The sequence below is a fragment of the Palaemon carinicauda genome, chromosome 38 (assembly GCF_036898095.1).
Source record: "Palaemon carinicauda isolate YSFRI2023 chromosome 38, ASM3689809v2, whole genome shotgun sequence".
Taxonomy (NCBI): Eukaryota; Metazoa; Arthropoda; class Malacostraca; order Decapoda; family Palaemonidae; genus Palaemon; species Palaemon carinicauda.
The window spans coordinates 64,546,379-64,559,757 of NC_090762.1; the positions used below are offsets into that span (position 1 = coordinate 64,546,379).

General features: G+C 40.9%; 1 protein-coding gene across 1 annotated transcript in view; it reads left to right on the top strand.

Annotated features, from left to right (window-relative positions):
- The window catches only part of PGAP5 (Per1-like protein PGAP5), a 170,531-nt gene that overhangs the window by 38,826 nt on the left and 118,326 nt on the right, over positions 1-13,379 (top strand). Inside the window, exon 3 of the mRNA XM_068362323.1 lies at positions 10,539-10,675. Coding sequence (XP_068218424.1) covers positions 10,539-10,675 — 137 coding nt within the window. The remainder of the gene's footprint in view (positions 1-10,538; positions 10,676-13,379) is intronic.

The window sequence follows — 13,379 nt, forward strand, 5'->3', positions numbered from 1 at the left end:
TTGGAGGTACTCTTTAAGCACAAGGACATCCACAAATAAAAATGGACTTCACCATGTGGCACTTACAAAAACAAATAGATCACATTGCCATTAATAAAAAGCGAAGGAGTACTCTGAGAAATGTAAGAAGCTATAGAGGTGCAGATATTGGTAGTGATCACTAGGTCCTCATTGCCACACTGAAATTTAAACTGAAAGCACCCAACAGAAAGGTAGATAGAATACCTAGGGTTGGTCCAACTAAGCCTCTAGAATTAGAGCACAGAGAAACATTTGCAATTGAATGTAGGAATCGATTTGCAGTCCTAGGGACGTTTAAGAGATGAAGAGCAGACAATTAATGATGAATGGTGGGATATTAAGAACATATATCAGTCAGTTGGTAGTGAAGTCTTAGGGCACGCAGTTATAAGGAGAAAGATAAATAGAAGAAAGCCATAGATGATGAGATCGGAGTATGCAATGGAAGATGAAATATCATTGGAAGGAGAAAGGATTAATGAGGTAGAATCATTTAACTACTTCACTTCGTTGACGTCAATACACGTCAAAACATGCCTGGTAGTAAACACGGTGACGTCGGGATAACGTAATCTTCATTACTATTATCCTTATAATCATTATTATTATCATTATTATAATCATTTTTATAAGCTATGAAAGAGTATAGCATATGGCTGTATATCACACAAGTTCACACTTGGGGAAATTTCACTAAAGAATCTCCTCTCCCTAATATTAGCCCCCCCCCCCCCCCCCCTCCTGTCTTCAACCAACCAACAAAGTTTTGAGGATTCTAGCCTTTATTTTCTGAATATGTAAGAGCTATTTTGGTCCTTATTCTACCATGAAATAATCACACCACTCTCTCTTGCCAATAATGACATTCCCTACCTTAGATATTACTCAACCCTAGCATGACATCCCCAATTGGGAGACTGTCATCCTACCACCAACCGAAATACTTGCAATTCTAGTCCTTATTTATGATTATATAAGGTCTATTTTAGTGTATTCACATCCAACTTCATCACCAACCCAAAAATACTTGTGATTCCAGTCCTTATTCATGATAATGTAAGGTCTATTTTTTTGTTTTTCTATGTTGCCACAGTGTTCATAATCACAGAGAAAGTATCCCTGCCCTCGACTATAAATCCCACACATGAGACGAATACCTACCATTCCCAGTAAAGGAAATAGTTGACAGAAGACGAGATATATCTTTTTTCCTTATTTTTTTTCCTTTCTTTCAACTATCATTTCTACAATATAATATCATTCTCATGTTCTCTATACAGTATTTCATATTGTTATTGTTCATTGTTTTCTCGAGTAAAAGTTAGCCTATTGTGATTATTTCCATTTATTACCATTCTTCTGTTTCTGCGCAGTATTTGTCATGTTCTTACATGCGCAGACTACAATACAGTATTTCCAAGCTCATGAAATACCCAAAACAAGAATGAGCCATTTCAAAGTCACTGTTACATGCGAGGTGGAACCACAAACGAATGAACAAACCCTTTTTCTAATGAACTGAATCTCTCTCTCTCTCTCTCTCTCTCTCTCTCTCTCTCTCTCTCTCTCTCTCTCTCTCTCTCTCTCTTTTGTTGATTCGTATTAGTTTGTTGTAGTTATACCCTATAAATTATACATCATAGAATACTTCTTGTGTCAAAGGAAACAAATGGATAATTTCAATATATTTTTATATAACGTAAATTCCATTATTACTGTTGAGTAGTTTTATATCTTTCGACTGCTATTTATCATGGAATTATTACAGAATAACATAGTTATTCAGATCAGCTGTTTCTTCCTTCATCAAGGAAGCTCCTCAAATTTTATGATGAAGGATACTGCTTAATCCTTGAACTAACCTTAAAATAGTTCATTGATCTGAACCCTTTGCAAAAAATGACAAGAGCATTTGGAGCTTTAAGCCACCTGAAACATTTCACAAGTTTACAGGCCTCTCAAGCAATCTCCACTTAACAGCAGATAAAGATTTTGACTCTCAAATAATCTCGGCAAGCCAAATCTCAACGAAGCAAGTAGGAAACAGATGGCTTTGCCTGTACTACAAGTTATTTAGGAGAATATAAGATCTCCACCAGTTCATTTCACAGGACCTAGAACCCAACCATTCACAACTTTTATGCTTCTTCATCTCCTCCTTATAAGAAGTGACTAATAGGAACAAAAATGACTTGCCCTCCAGTTCTGGGAGGACATTACAATTCCTCTCACAACAAAAAGAATATGGGACAGTCTTAGAACACTTTCTTTTAGGCTTTGTAAGTCCTTCAAACTACCTTTCCTTATAGGTAGGGAGTTGTAGAGACCATCCTGGATTCATGCACAAAAAATCAAACATATCAGATGTATCCCCAGCTCTCAGGAAGAACCTGTCAGGGGTGCAATTCTTGAAGACAAGAGCTGGGTAATGACAGAACTGACTCTGCCCATTACCTATGAGAGTATACCCACAGGTTACCTGGATATTAGTATCATTGACCTGGTGGTAGTTGCTTGATAGACTGTCTAGCAAGCCTTGCTCCTTCATGGAACAAAATAGAGTAAATTGATTGCCCCTTCTACCCCTTCTTTCTTCCACTTCCTTGGGGCAGGGGGGTGGGGGGTGGGTAACAGTTGCTCCGTTATATGCTGGATCAGATGCTAGATATAGGGAAGCCACTTGAGGGAGCAAATTTTCTCAAATGTAAGTTTTGTTTAAAAGTTCTTCCCTCATCTTCCCAGATGATTGGGAGGATGGCCAAATGTGTGCAACCCATTTTTCATTATGACCATCCATTCTGATAACATAGCCTCCAATGATATACTATACCGGTAAGTATTCTTTGACCATCTACAAGATCCTGGTTGTGACCTAACCTAACACCTTCCACATCTTCATAACCAGGTCATTAGGAATTTTACAGGTGTCATAATTTTTGCTCCTGTACTGGACCAAAGTACTTGGGCTTTTTAAATATTTAACTTAGCCGGTGAATATATAGCTGCAACTCTGTTGCTCGACAGACAAACTGTACAGAAAAAACTCGCCAGCGATCGCTATACAGGTTGCGGGTGTGCCCAACAGCGCCATCTGTCGGCCAGATACCAAGCTCTATGTAAACAAAGACTCAATTTTCTCTCTGTCGACGTGTCGACAAGACGTACTTTACTCGCTGTTGAAACCTGGAGTTTTTCCCATCATCTTTGGTGAAGTACTATATTCTGGTTTGAGCTTTCGCAGTGCAGGTGTTTTATCTTCATCTTAAATCTTGAACTCGTTTTGGATAGATTTAATTATGGTGACAAAGAGAGTATGGACTTTCTTTCACTTTTAAATGGCCGACCCTTCCCTTAGACGGAAGTGTGTTTAGGCTTTTAGTAATTATCTTATCACGTTATAAATTAATTATAGATTTTCCTCTATATATTTTATATCTCTCCGCCTTTATTAGGCCTCTTCGATTAACTTTCCATTTATTATAAACATATAAAAATAAATTTTAATGTTTTGTTTATATGCGACCTTTCCTGAGAGTAGGCGGTCCTAACTTGGAAACCGAAGTTAAACAACGTTGAGCCCTTTGCAATCGTAAATAGCTTTTAAAGAGCTAATGATTTAAAACCTTTTAAATGAATATTTTTAATAAATATTTTATGAAAGAATTTCTTTGAATAGTCTTCGTACTGTTTTCAAAGATGAACTAACGTTTAGTTATTTATACTACGCAGTTTGCGCTCTATCGTTACGATAGAGAGAGAGAGTATCACGGTTTCACTTTGCAGAAAGAGTAAATCGATTCTGACGTTTTGTTCATTATTCTTTCAAAGCTTAAATGTTTTAAATTCTTTTTTAAAGGAACTTTTTAATTGAAAAACCTTTCAGTTTTTTCCTTTGGTCAAATAACATGTTTTTTTGACGAAATGTAATTGGGCACTTCTCTTAGGTGCGAAATCAAGAGAGAAAGAGAGAGAGAGATAGAGACGGAGGGAGAGAGAGGAGAGAAAACGTTCCGTTCAAGCGGGTAACGTTGTTCTCGAGTTACTCTCGCCCCTAGTCTCTGTACGGGGAGAAAGGATAAAACGTTTTTAGTTTTTTATTCTCGTCCCCAGGCTATGTGCGGTGAGAGATTGAAAACGTAGTTTATATGAACTAGTGTTTAGTCTCTTTCCCAGCCACTGAATTTTTTTATCTTAAAATATGTTTTCTGTTTTTTGCTGGTATTAATGAGCTTGCATTATACGACTGATTTCGCAATTACTACCTTTTAATGAAGGGTAGAATTGCGTGTTTCAGGTAGAAATCAGTAAAAGTTTCGATTTCAGTGAAATAAGTGCAAAACAGAAAATCGAAGTGATAAAGTGATATTACGCAAAGTGTTACAGTGTTGCGTCCGAGGGTTCGTCTGTTCGTGCCTGTCGTTCACCTAGTCCGGGACCTCTTGCAAGCTCCCAAACAGGGGAGAAGTAATGTCGAACGACTTATGGGTTCGAGAGGCCTTGATCAACGAACAGACGTTTCCCTCTATGGTATCGGGTGTATCTTACCAAGATCTCCCCTACCATAAGACGAGAGAGACGTTTTTTCTCCTCGTCATCCGAAGGCTTTTCGCATAAGAAACCTGTCACAAGGTTTCGAAGCCCTTAAGCGAAAGTCAGTCCTTTCAGGACAGGTCCAGCGTCCTGGTTACAGCCATTAGGACAGCTCTGACCCTATGCAGTCATCGGATAACTGCTCGCCGCCTAACAAAAGCGTAACACAGACTCCGAGAGTCTTTTTTGTTGGCAAAGTGTTGCGGTCACAGACGTTACCCTCGTCTCTTACCACAACAATTTCCGTTGATCCTTAATGGGTTGTACGGCAAGACATGCAGAATATGCTTGCCTCCCTTATGGAAGACTATTCTGCCGTTTAGTCCGTTGAGTCTAGCCGTTTATCTCATCGATATCCTGGCTTTCAGCCAACCTAACGTTCCTTTGTGCTTCCTGTTGACGTTGGCGTAGCTAAGTCACGTCAGTCAGGTTGTTTAGAACCACACTCGATGCGGTCTCGTGTGGATTTTCAGCCGCATTTGGACGTTAGGCCACTTGCTGATGCTCCTGTTGACGTTCAAGACGTTCGCTAACAATCGGAGTTGACTTGTTTTGACGCTGTGCGTCAACCTCCGCATTCTAGAGTTGTTTTGACTGCTCAGTCTAGGCAGTCAAAGCAGTCTCGAGTGGACGCTGTGCGTCCTCACGCACCTGTTGTGGTTGACAGTTCAGTTGTTGACAGTTCACAGACTGTCAAGCAGTTACATGACGTTGCGTCCTGGTCCGCTACTAATGCACCAGTGAGTGTGGACTCTGCTTGTAAAGCATTGCCACCACGGTAGGTCTCTCCCTTGCTTGAGACTCAGCTTTTATCGGACAAGGTTCCTGTAGATGAGGAAGTTGCTGTTCCCCCTCCTACTGATATTACCTTGAGGACTCTGTCAGATGGAGAGGAGCCTAAAGCTGCTTAGCCCTCTATGGACTTTAATTAAATCATGATGATTTTTTTTAAGGATCTTTGTCCGGATCTTTTTGTAACTGCTGCTCCTCGTTCGCCTAAACGTCAGAGCTTACACTAGGCCTAGCTACTTCGAAGCCGTTGTTTTTAAGCTAGTGCTCTCTCGCTCTCCTAGAGAGCTTTACGTTTGCTAGGCGACTGGTTTATCACCGGGAGGAGTTTGGGGGATACAGCCTTTGCTTTCCCTTCTTTTAAACTGGCTTATAGAGAGAGAGTCTGATATGACACGAGAGAAGTTCTCGGCTTGGGAGTTCATGCCTCTGCCCAGATAGACTTCTCAAATCTCGTAGACTCTCCCTGGCACCTGGCCAGGAGACGCTCCAAGTTTTTTACAGGTCAACTTCACAGCTGTTTTCGAGCCTTTGAAGTTTTGCTGTACAATTATGTCATGCATAAACAAGGCTTTCAGGGATGGAAAGCGGTACCGCCTCAGTCGCTAACCCCGTCTGTTGCCGCACCTGCTCCCGTAGACCCTAAATGGGCTTTGCTGCAAGACATGCAGTCCAAGCTTGCGTCCTTGATAGAGGACTTTAATGTGGAGAAGGTTGCTGCCGAACCTTCTGGCCAACAACCTTCCAACCGGTCGGTTGTGCGTCCTGTTGACGCTGAGGTAACCTTCTCGCGTCTGCCAGTTGAGGTGGTTCCTCCACCGATGCGACCCAGTGTGGGTTGCCAGCCGCACGTTGACGTTAAGCGACGCTCGGAGGTGGTTGTTGACGTTCAGGACGTTCAACAACCAGCAGAGGTGACTTGTTTTGACGCAGTGCGTCAACCTCAGCAACCCGGTATGGTGTTGACTGCACAACCCAGACGGTCTAGACAGTCTCGGGTGGACGCTGTGCTTCCTCGCGCACCCATGGTTGTTGACAGTTCACAGACTGTGCAGCAGTTCCATGATGTTGCGTCCGGCTCCGTCACGCATGCACCAGTGCGACCGGACTCAGCGAGCCAGACGTTGCCCACTCCGTTGCCGTTTCCTCATCAGTTTTCGGATGAGGAACTATCTGATGAGGACGTTGTTGAACAACAAGACGATCAGCCCCCAGAATAGATCAAGCCCTGCTATCCATCCAGAAGATGCTGAAGAAGGAACGCTGCTCAGTCAGGCTGTGGATGAGTCTGGTAGGGACGCTGTCATCCGTGGAACAATTTGTGTCACTAGGAAGACTACACCTCCGTCCTCTTCAATACCATCTAGCTTTTCACTGGAAAAAGGACAAGACGCTAGAAGCGGTCTCGATCCCGATTTCCGAAAAGATAAAGTCTTGTCTGACTTGGTGGAAGGACAATATCAACCTAAGAGAGGGTCTTCCCCTGGCTGTTCAGACTCCCAACCACGTTCTCTTCTCGGACGCATCGGACGTGGGCTGGGGCGCGACATTAGACGGTCGGGAATGCTCAGGACTGTGGAACTCGAGTCAGAGGAGCATGCATATCAACTGCAAGGAGCTGTTGGCAGTACATCTGGCCTTGAAAAGCTTCAAGTCTCTCCTTCGAGGCAAAGTGGTGGAAGTAAACTCAGACAACACCACGGCCTTGGCGTACATCTCCAAACAAGGAGGTACCCACTCACTGACGTTGTACGAGATCGCAAGGGACCTGCTCATCTGGTCAAAAGGTCAAGACATCTCCCTAGTAACGAGGTTCATCCTAGGCAACTTGAATGTCATAGCAGATTGTCTCAGTCAGAAAGGGCAAGTAATTCCAACAGAATGGACCCTCCACAAGGATGTGTGCAAGAGACTTTGGGCCACTTGGGGCCAACCAACCATAGATCTCTTTGCAACCTCGCTGACCAAGAGGCTTCCAATCTATTGCTCCCCAGTCCCGGACCCAGCAGCAATACATATAGATGCCTTCCTCCTAGATTGGTCACATCTGGATCTCTACGCATTCCCACCGTTCAAGATTGTCAACAAGGTACTGCAGAAGTTCGCCTCTCACGAAGGGACAAGGTTGACGTTAGTTGCTCCCCTCTGGCCCGCGAGAGAATGGTTCACCGAGGTACTTCAATGGCTAGTAGACGTTCCCAGAAGTCTTACTCTAAGGGTGGACCTTCTACGTCAGCCTCACGTAAAGAAGGTACACCAAAGCCTCCTCGCTCTTCGTCTGACTGCCTTCAGACTATCGAAAGACTCTCGAGAGCTAGAGGCTTTTCGAAGGAGGCAGCCAGTGCGATTGCTAGAGCAAGGAGAGCATCCACCATTAGAGTCTACCAATCGAAGTGGGAAGTCTTCCGAGACTGGTGCAAGTCAGTTTCTGTATCCTCGACCAGTACCTCTGTAGCTCAAATAGCTGATTTTCTCTTATACCAGAGAAAAGGACGATCCCTTTCAGCTCCCACTATCAAGGGCTACAGAAGCATGTTGGCATCGGTTTTCCGGCATAGAGGCTTAGATCTTTCCAACAATAAAGATCTTCAAGACCTCCTTAAGTCTTTTGAGACCACCAAGGAGCGTCGTTTGGCTACCCCTGGTTGGAATTTAGACGTGGTACTAAGATTCCTCATGTCAGACAGGTTTGAGCCGCTACAATCAGCCTCCCTGAAAGATCTCACTCTAAAGACTCTTTTCCTGGTATGCTTAGCCTCAGCTAAAAGAGTCAGTGAGATTCATGCCTTCAGCAAGAACATCGGATTTTCGTCAGAAAAAGCCACCTGTTCGCTACAACTTGGTTTTCTAGCCAAAAATGTGCTGCCTTCTCGGCCTTGGCCTAAATCTTTCGATATTCCCAGCTTATCGGAGATTGTAAGCAATGAACTAGAAAGAGTCTTATGCCCTGTGAGAGCTCTTAAGTTCTATTTAAAGCATACCAAACCTTTACGAGGCCAATCTGAAGCTTTATGGTGTTCAGTTAAGAAACCATCTTTGCCTATGTCAAAGAATGCTTTATCATACTTTATCAGACTGTTAATACGAGAAGCTCATTCACATCTGAGTGAGGAAGACCGAGCTTTGCTTAAGGTGAAGACGCACGAAGTTAGAGCTGTTGCAACTTCCGTGGCCTTTAAGCAAAATAGATCTCTGCGAAGTATAATGGACGCAACCTATTGGAGAAGCAAGTCAGTGTTCGCGTCTTTTTATCTAAAGGATGTCCAGTCTCTTTACGAGGACTGCTACACACTGGGACCATTCGTAGCAGCGAGTGCAGTAGTGGGTAAGGGCTCAACCACTACAATTCCCTAATTCCAGATCCTTTTAATCTTTCTCTTGAAATGTTTTTTAATGTTGTTTTTATGGGTTGTCCGGAAGGCTAAGAAGCCTTTCGCATCCTGGTTGATTTGGCGGGTGGTCAAAGTCATTTCTTGAGAGCGCCTAGATTAGGGGTTTGATGAGGTCCTGTTGTATGGGTTGCAACCCTTGATACTTCAGCTCCTAGGGGTCGATCAGCATCCTAAGAGGATCGCGAGGCTCCGTAAGGAAGACGTACTTATAAGGCAGAGTAATCGTTCAAGTCGACTTCCTTACCAGGTACCTATTTATTTTGTTTTTGTTATTTTGATAACTTCTAAAATAAAATAAAAACTCTTAGCTCATAAAATGTAAACATATATTACTGGTCTCTACCCACCATCCTGGGTGTGAATCAGCTATATATTCACCGGCTAAGTTAAATATTTAAAAATGATATTTTAATTATAAAATAAATTTTTGAATATACTTACCCGGTGAATATATAAATTAAATGACCCTCCCTTCCTCCCCAATAGAGAAGCAGTGGGACGAGGAGAAAATTGAGTCTTTGTTTACATAGAGCTTGGTATCTGGCCGACAGATGGCGCTGTTGGGCACACCCGCAACCTGTATAGCGATCGCTGGCGAGTTTTTTCTGTACAGTTTGTCTGTCGAGCAACAGAGTTGCAGCTATATATTCACCGGGTAAGTATATTCAAAAATTTATTTTATAATTAAAATATCATTTTCTAAGGATAGTAAACTAGCCAGTTTAGTCATAGGGACTTCTTGGTTCCCAAGGATAAGTCTCCTATTAAAGGATGAGGGTATGTATGTGTGGATGAACAGATCACAAATTTTGAAAGTAATTTATATTTTCCTAAGAATAAAAACCTGAGTCTTTTAGATTATAATTCCCACCTCAACCACCCCGGAAGTCTTGTGTTGAAGGCCAAAGTGAGGGCACCGTGGCCTGTCAGGTGAGCGGGGCTTCCCTGCTACTCGGTGGTAACTATCACCACCTCGTTAAAGTTTTATTATTGTATCCAGCTTTGCTTAAAGTATACAGTCTTACCTCTCTTCACAAAAGAATCTGCTTACAAAATTTTCACTCTGTGAAACGAGATGCGAATATTTTTCTGACTCACATTGCGAAAAGTGTTTCATGATAAGAAAAAAAAAAAAAAAAGACTCTCCAGCCTGGATGAGAATAAAATAGCAACCCATTAAAAATAGTTGAAAAAAATAGGTTTACACAATAGAGAATGTATCTCTCCAAGTAAGGGTAACTATCATAGTACAGTACATAGGGTAATGTTTGCATATGTACAGTATTGTACTGTATGTACAGAAATGTATTATTTTCCATTTAGTATTGCATTATGTTCTAATAACTACTTAATTTACAGGTATTAAGACTTAGTTTAGGTATATGGAATGGTTCAAATGTATTTGGGTGTACAGTATTTCATTGTGGTTATACTGTAGCTTTATTGTAAACTTTAAAGTGGTGTTTTTGTAGGGTTTGGAACAAATTAGGTGATGTAAAATGTGACTCATAACACAACATTTTCATGAAACGAAAGCCACTCCAGAAAGAAATAATTTTGTGTTGTGAGGCATTACTGTACTGTACTATTAAAAGACTCAGTTTTGTGTATTTCAGAGAAATGCAAATTAATTTTGAAATTTTGTATTTCATGGATAATGAATGGAAAGATATTTATTTAATTATTAATTCTTAAAATGTTCATGCTTTCTCTGTAGTTAATACTTGAGATTTTTTCTCATGACAGTGTCAATGGCCTTTGTTGAACCCCAGTTCCGCAGACAAAAATATAGAGGATAAGGGCAATCACTTGCATGCAATGATTCTTGCTGATACTCATTTATTAGGAAGAAGAAATGGACACTGGTTTGATAAACTCAGAAGGTTGGTTTATTACAGTTTCTTCAAATTTTCTGAATTTTTGGGTGTAGTATTTCATTTATTGATATTCAGTACAGTATTGTTCATTACAAAATGTGCATAATGTAATACTGCATATCTGCATTTCCTTTTTATGTAAGCCTAGATATCAAAATAAAGTCCTAAATCCTAAATTAGTCTTAAACAAGGCAAGTTAGTTTACCATATGTTAATTGGGAACATAAGTCTCACAAATTTTCTTGCGTGTGATGCATTTAGATGTTTACTGTTTTGCATTTCTTTATAAATTAGTTTAGTTGTACCTCAGGCCTAACTCAGTTGGAGATATTTTTAATGTGATTTCTCTCATAATCAGATACCCTAATGTGCAATATGCACCTTTGATAGTTTACATATAAGTGTGCTTTATTTCAGTGAATTGTACTGTACCTATTATTCATCATGTTAACATCATTGAAACCCTTGGCTTCCCAACCTCTCTCCTCCCCTCTCTTATCTTATCTCCCCCTTCCCTGTGATGCCTAGTTTTCTTGAAAGATGGCGATATAGGAGGTACATTCAGCATATGCATAGTTATAACCATTATTTCACATAATTATCATCAGTTATGCCGTGATAACTTGTCTTCTCCAGCTTAATTTAATGTGGTATTTTGAAAATACTGTGTTTTTGGTAGTAGAATTTGAACAGGAGTAACAGGTACATTATGTCTAAATCTGGTTTTGAGTACGAATATTTGCCAAATGGTTTCAACAAATATATGGTCGAACAGGTTAAATTGGTAATATAAGAGTGTTTGATAGAACCAAGAATAACGTGGTTGGTTTGAGATAAGTGGTACAAAGGGGAGCCCCACTAATTTTTGTCACAGACAGCACAGTCACTTTGGTATGTAGGCAAGTAAGTGTTATAGTTTCTATAATACTGATAGGATTAAACCACAATTCCCTGATTTTATGAATTCAATATTTATGATTACTCTAATAATATCAGACTCCTATATATCAAAGTGATAACCCTTCAGATGCAGTGATCAAGGGGATTGCCAATCAAGAGACTGAGACTTGAGCAATTGTCGTCTGCCAAGCATACAACTACGTTTCAATTATGGTTTTCCTACGGGGATATGTAATGCCATCAATGTTCCTCACTCGAAGCCCTGTAGGCATTACCAATGGGTATGCAGCATTCCTACAGCCCTTGGCTACACATGCTTTATATCCCACAACCCTACTTCTCTTCTCACTTCATTTCTTTGTTATTTCTGTCCAACCTCTTCTACGTTCTACTTCATAGTGGAACTAGATTTTTCCCCTCGGTTTCATTTAGCACAGACTGTCCCAACATACCTCGATGCCAGCTATATAGCCCAACTTCATAAATCCAATCCAAATATAGTTTTCTTAATAAGCTTGCTTGAATGGTATAACGGTACCAAAATAAAAAGATTTTAAACTGATTTTTTCTATCATAAGTGAAGCCTGTTTTATCAAATGGTAATGTAAATGCAGGCCACAGTAGTCTATTGATAGTAAACATAGTAAACATTATTGCCAGATATCTCTTTAATGAAGAATGGTGTTGGAAATCAAATTTTTAAGAAAGAAATGAAGGTGTATTTTGTAATAATTGCACTAACTCAAATGATTGGGATAATTTCCCAAACATATAATAAGTTTGAGGTTCAAATATACTATTGCATCATGATGTAAGTTTGAAAACCAATAATGATTATGAGTCAAGTTGAATCTTGTTTTCTTATTATCTCACTGGGTGTGTAAGGTTCAGGTAATTTTACCAATTTATGCCCCCTGTGCCCGCGGGGACATAAAACCAATTACAATAGCGCCAACGTTATCCCTGCGTGTCGTAAGAGGCGACTAAAAGGGACGGGACGAGGGGGCTGGGAACCCCCTCTCCTGTATCTACATCCTGTGAGACATCGACAAAGAAATGGAGCTGGGGGGAGAGTGACTGCTCCCCGCACTCTAGTTTTGGGGTGTTTGAATGTGCGTGGATGTAGTACGATAGAGAGTAAAAGATGTGAAATTGGAAGTATGTTTAGGAATAGAAGGGTGGATGTATTGGCCTTGTGTGAGACGAAGATAAAAGGAAAGGGTGAAGTGATATTTGGTGAAATGTCTGGTAGAGTGTCTGGGATTGAAAGGGGAAGAGCGAGAGAGGGTGTGGCTTTATTGCTGAGTGAATGGATGACGGGTAAAGTAGTAGTGGAATGGAAGGAGATATCATCTAGGTTAATGTGGGTAAGGGTTAGGTTGGGTAGGGAATGTTGGGCGTTTGTCAGTGCGTATGGGCCAGGTAGTGAGAAAAGTGAAGAAAAGCGGAATGAGTTCTGGAATGAATTAACTAGGTGTGTAGAAGGAATTATGTAGTTGTCATGGGTGACTTAAATGCTAGAGTTGGCGCTGGAGAGGTAGAAGGTGTCATTGGGAAGTATGGCGTACCAGGTGAAAATGAGAGTGGTGAGAGACTGGTAGATATGTGTGTTGAGCAAGAGATGGTGATAAGTAATAGCTTTTTCAAAAAGAAAGATAAAAAATAAGTATACATGGGTAAGAGTGGCAAATGGAAGAGTAGTAGAAAGGGCATTAATGGATTATGTGTTGATAACTAAAAGAATGTTTGGAAGATTGAAAGACGTGCACGTGTTTAGGGGTATGGCTAACGGTATGTCTGATCATTTTTT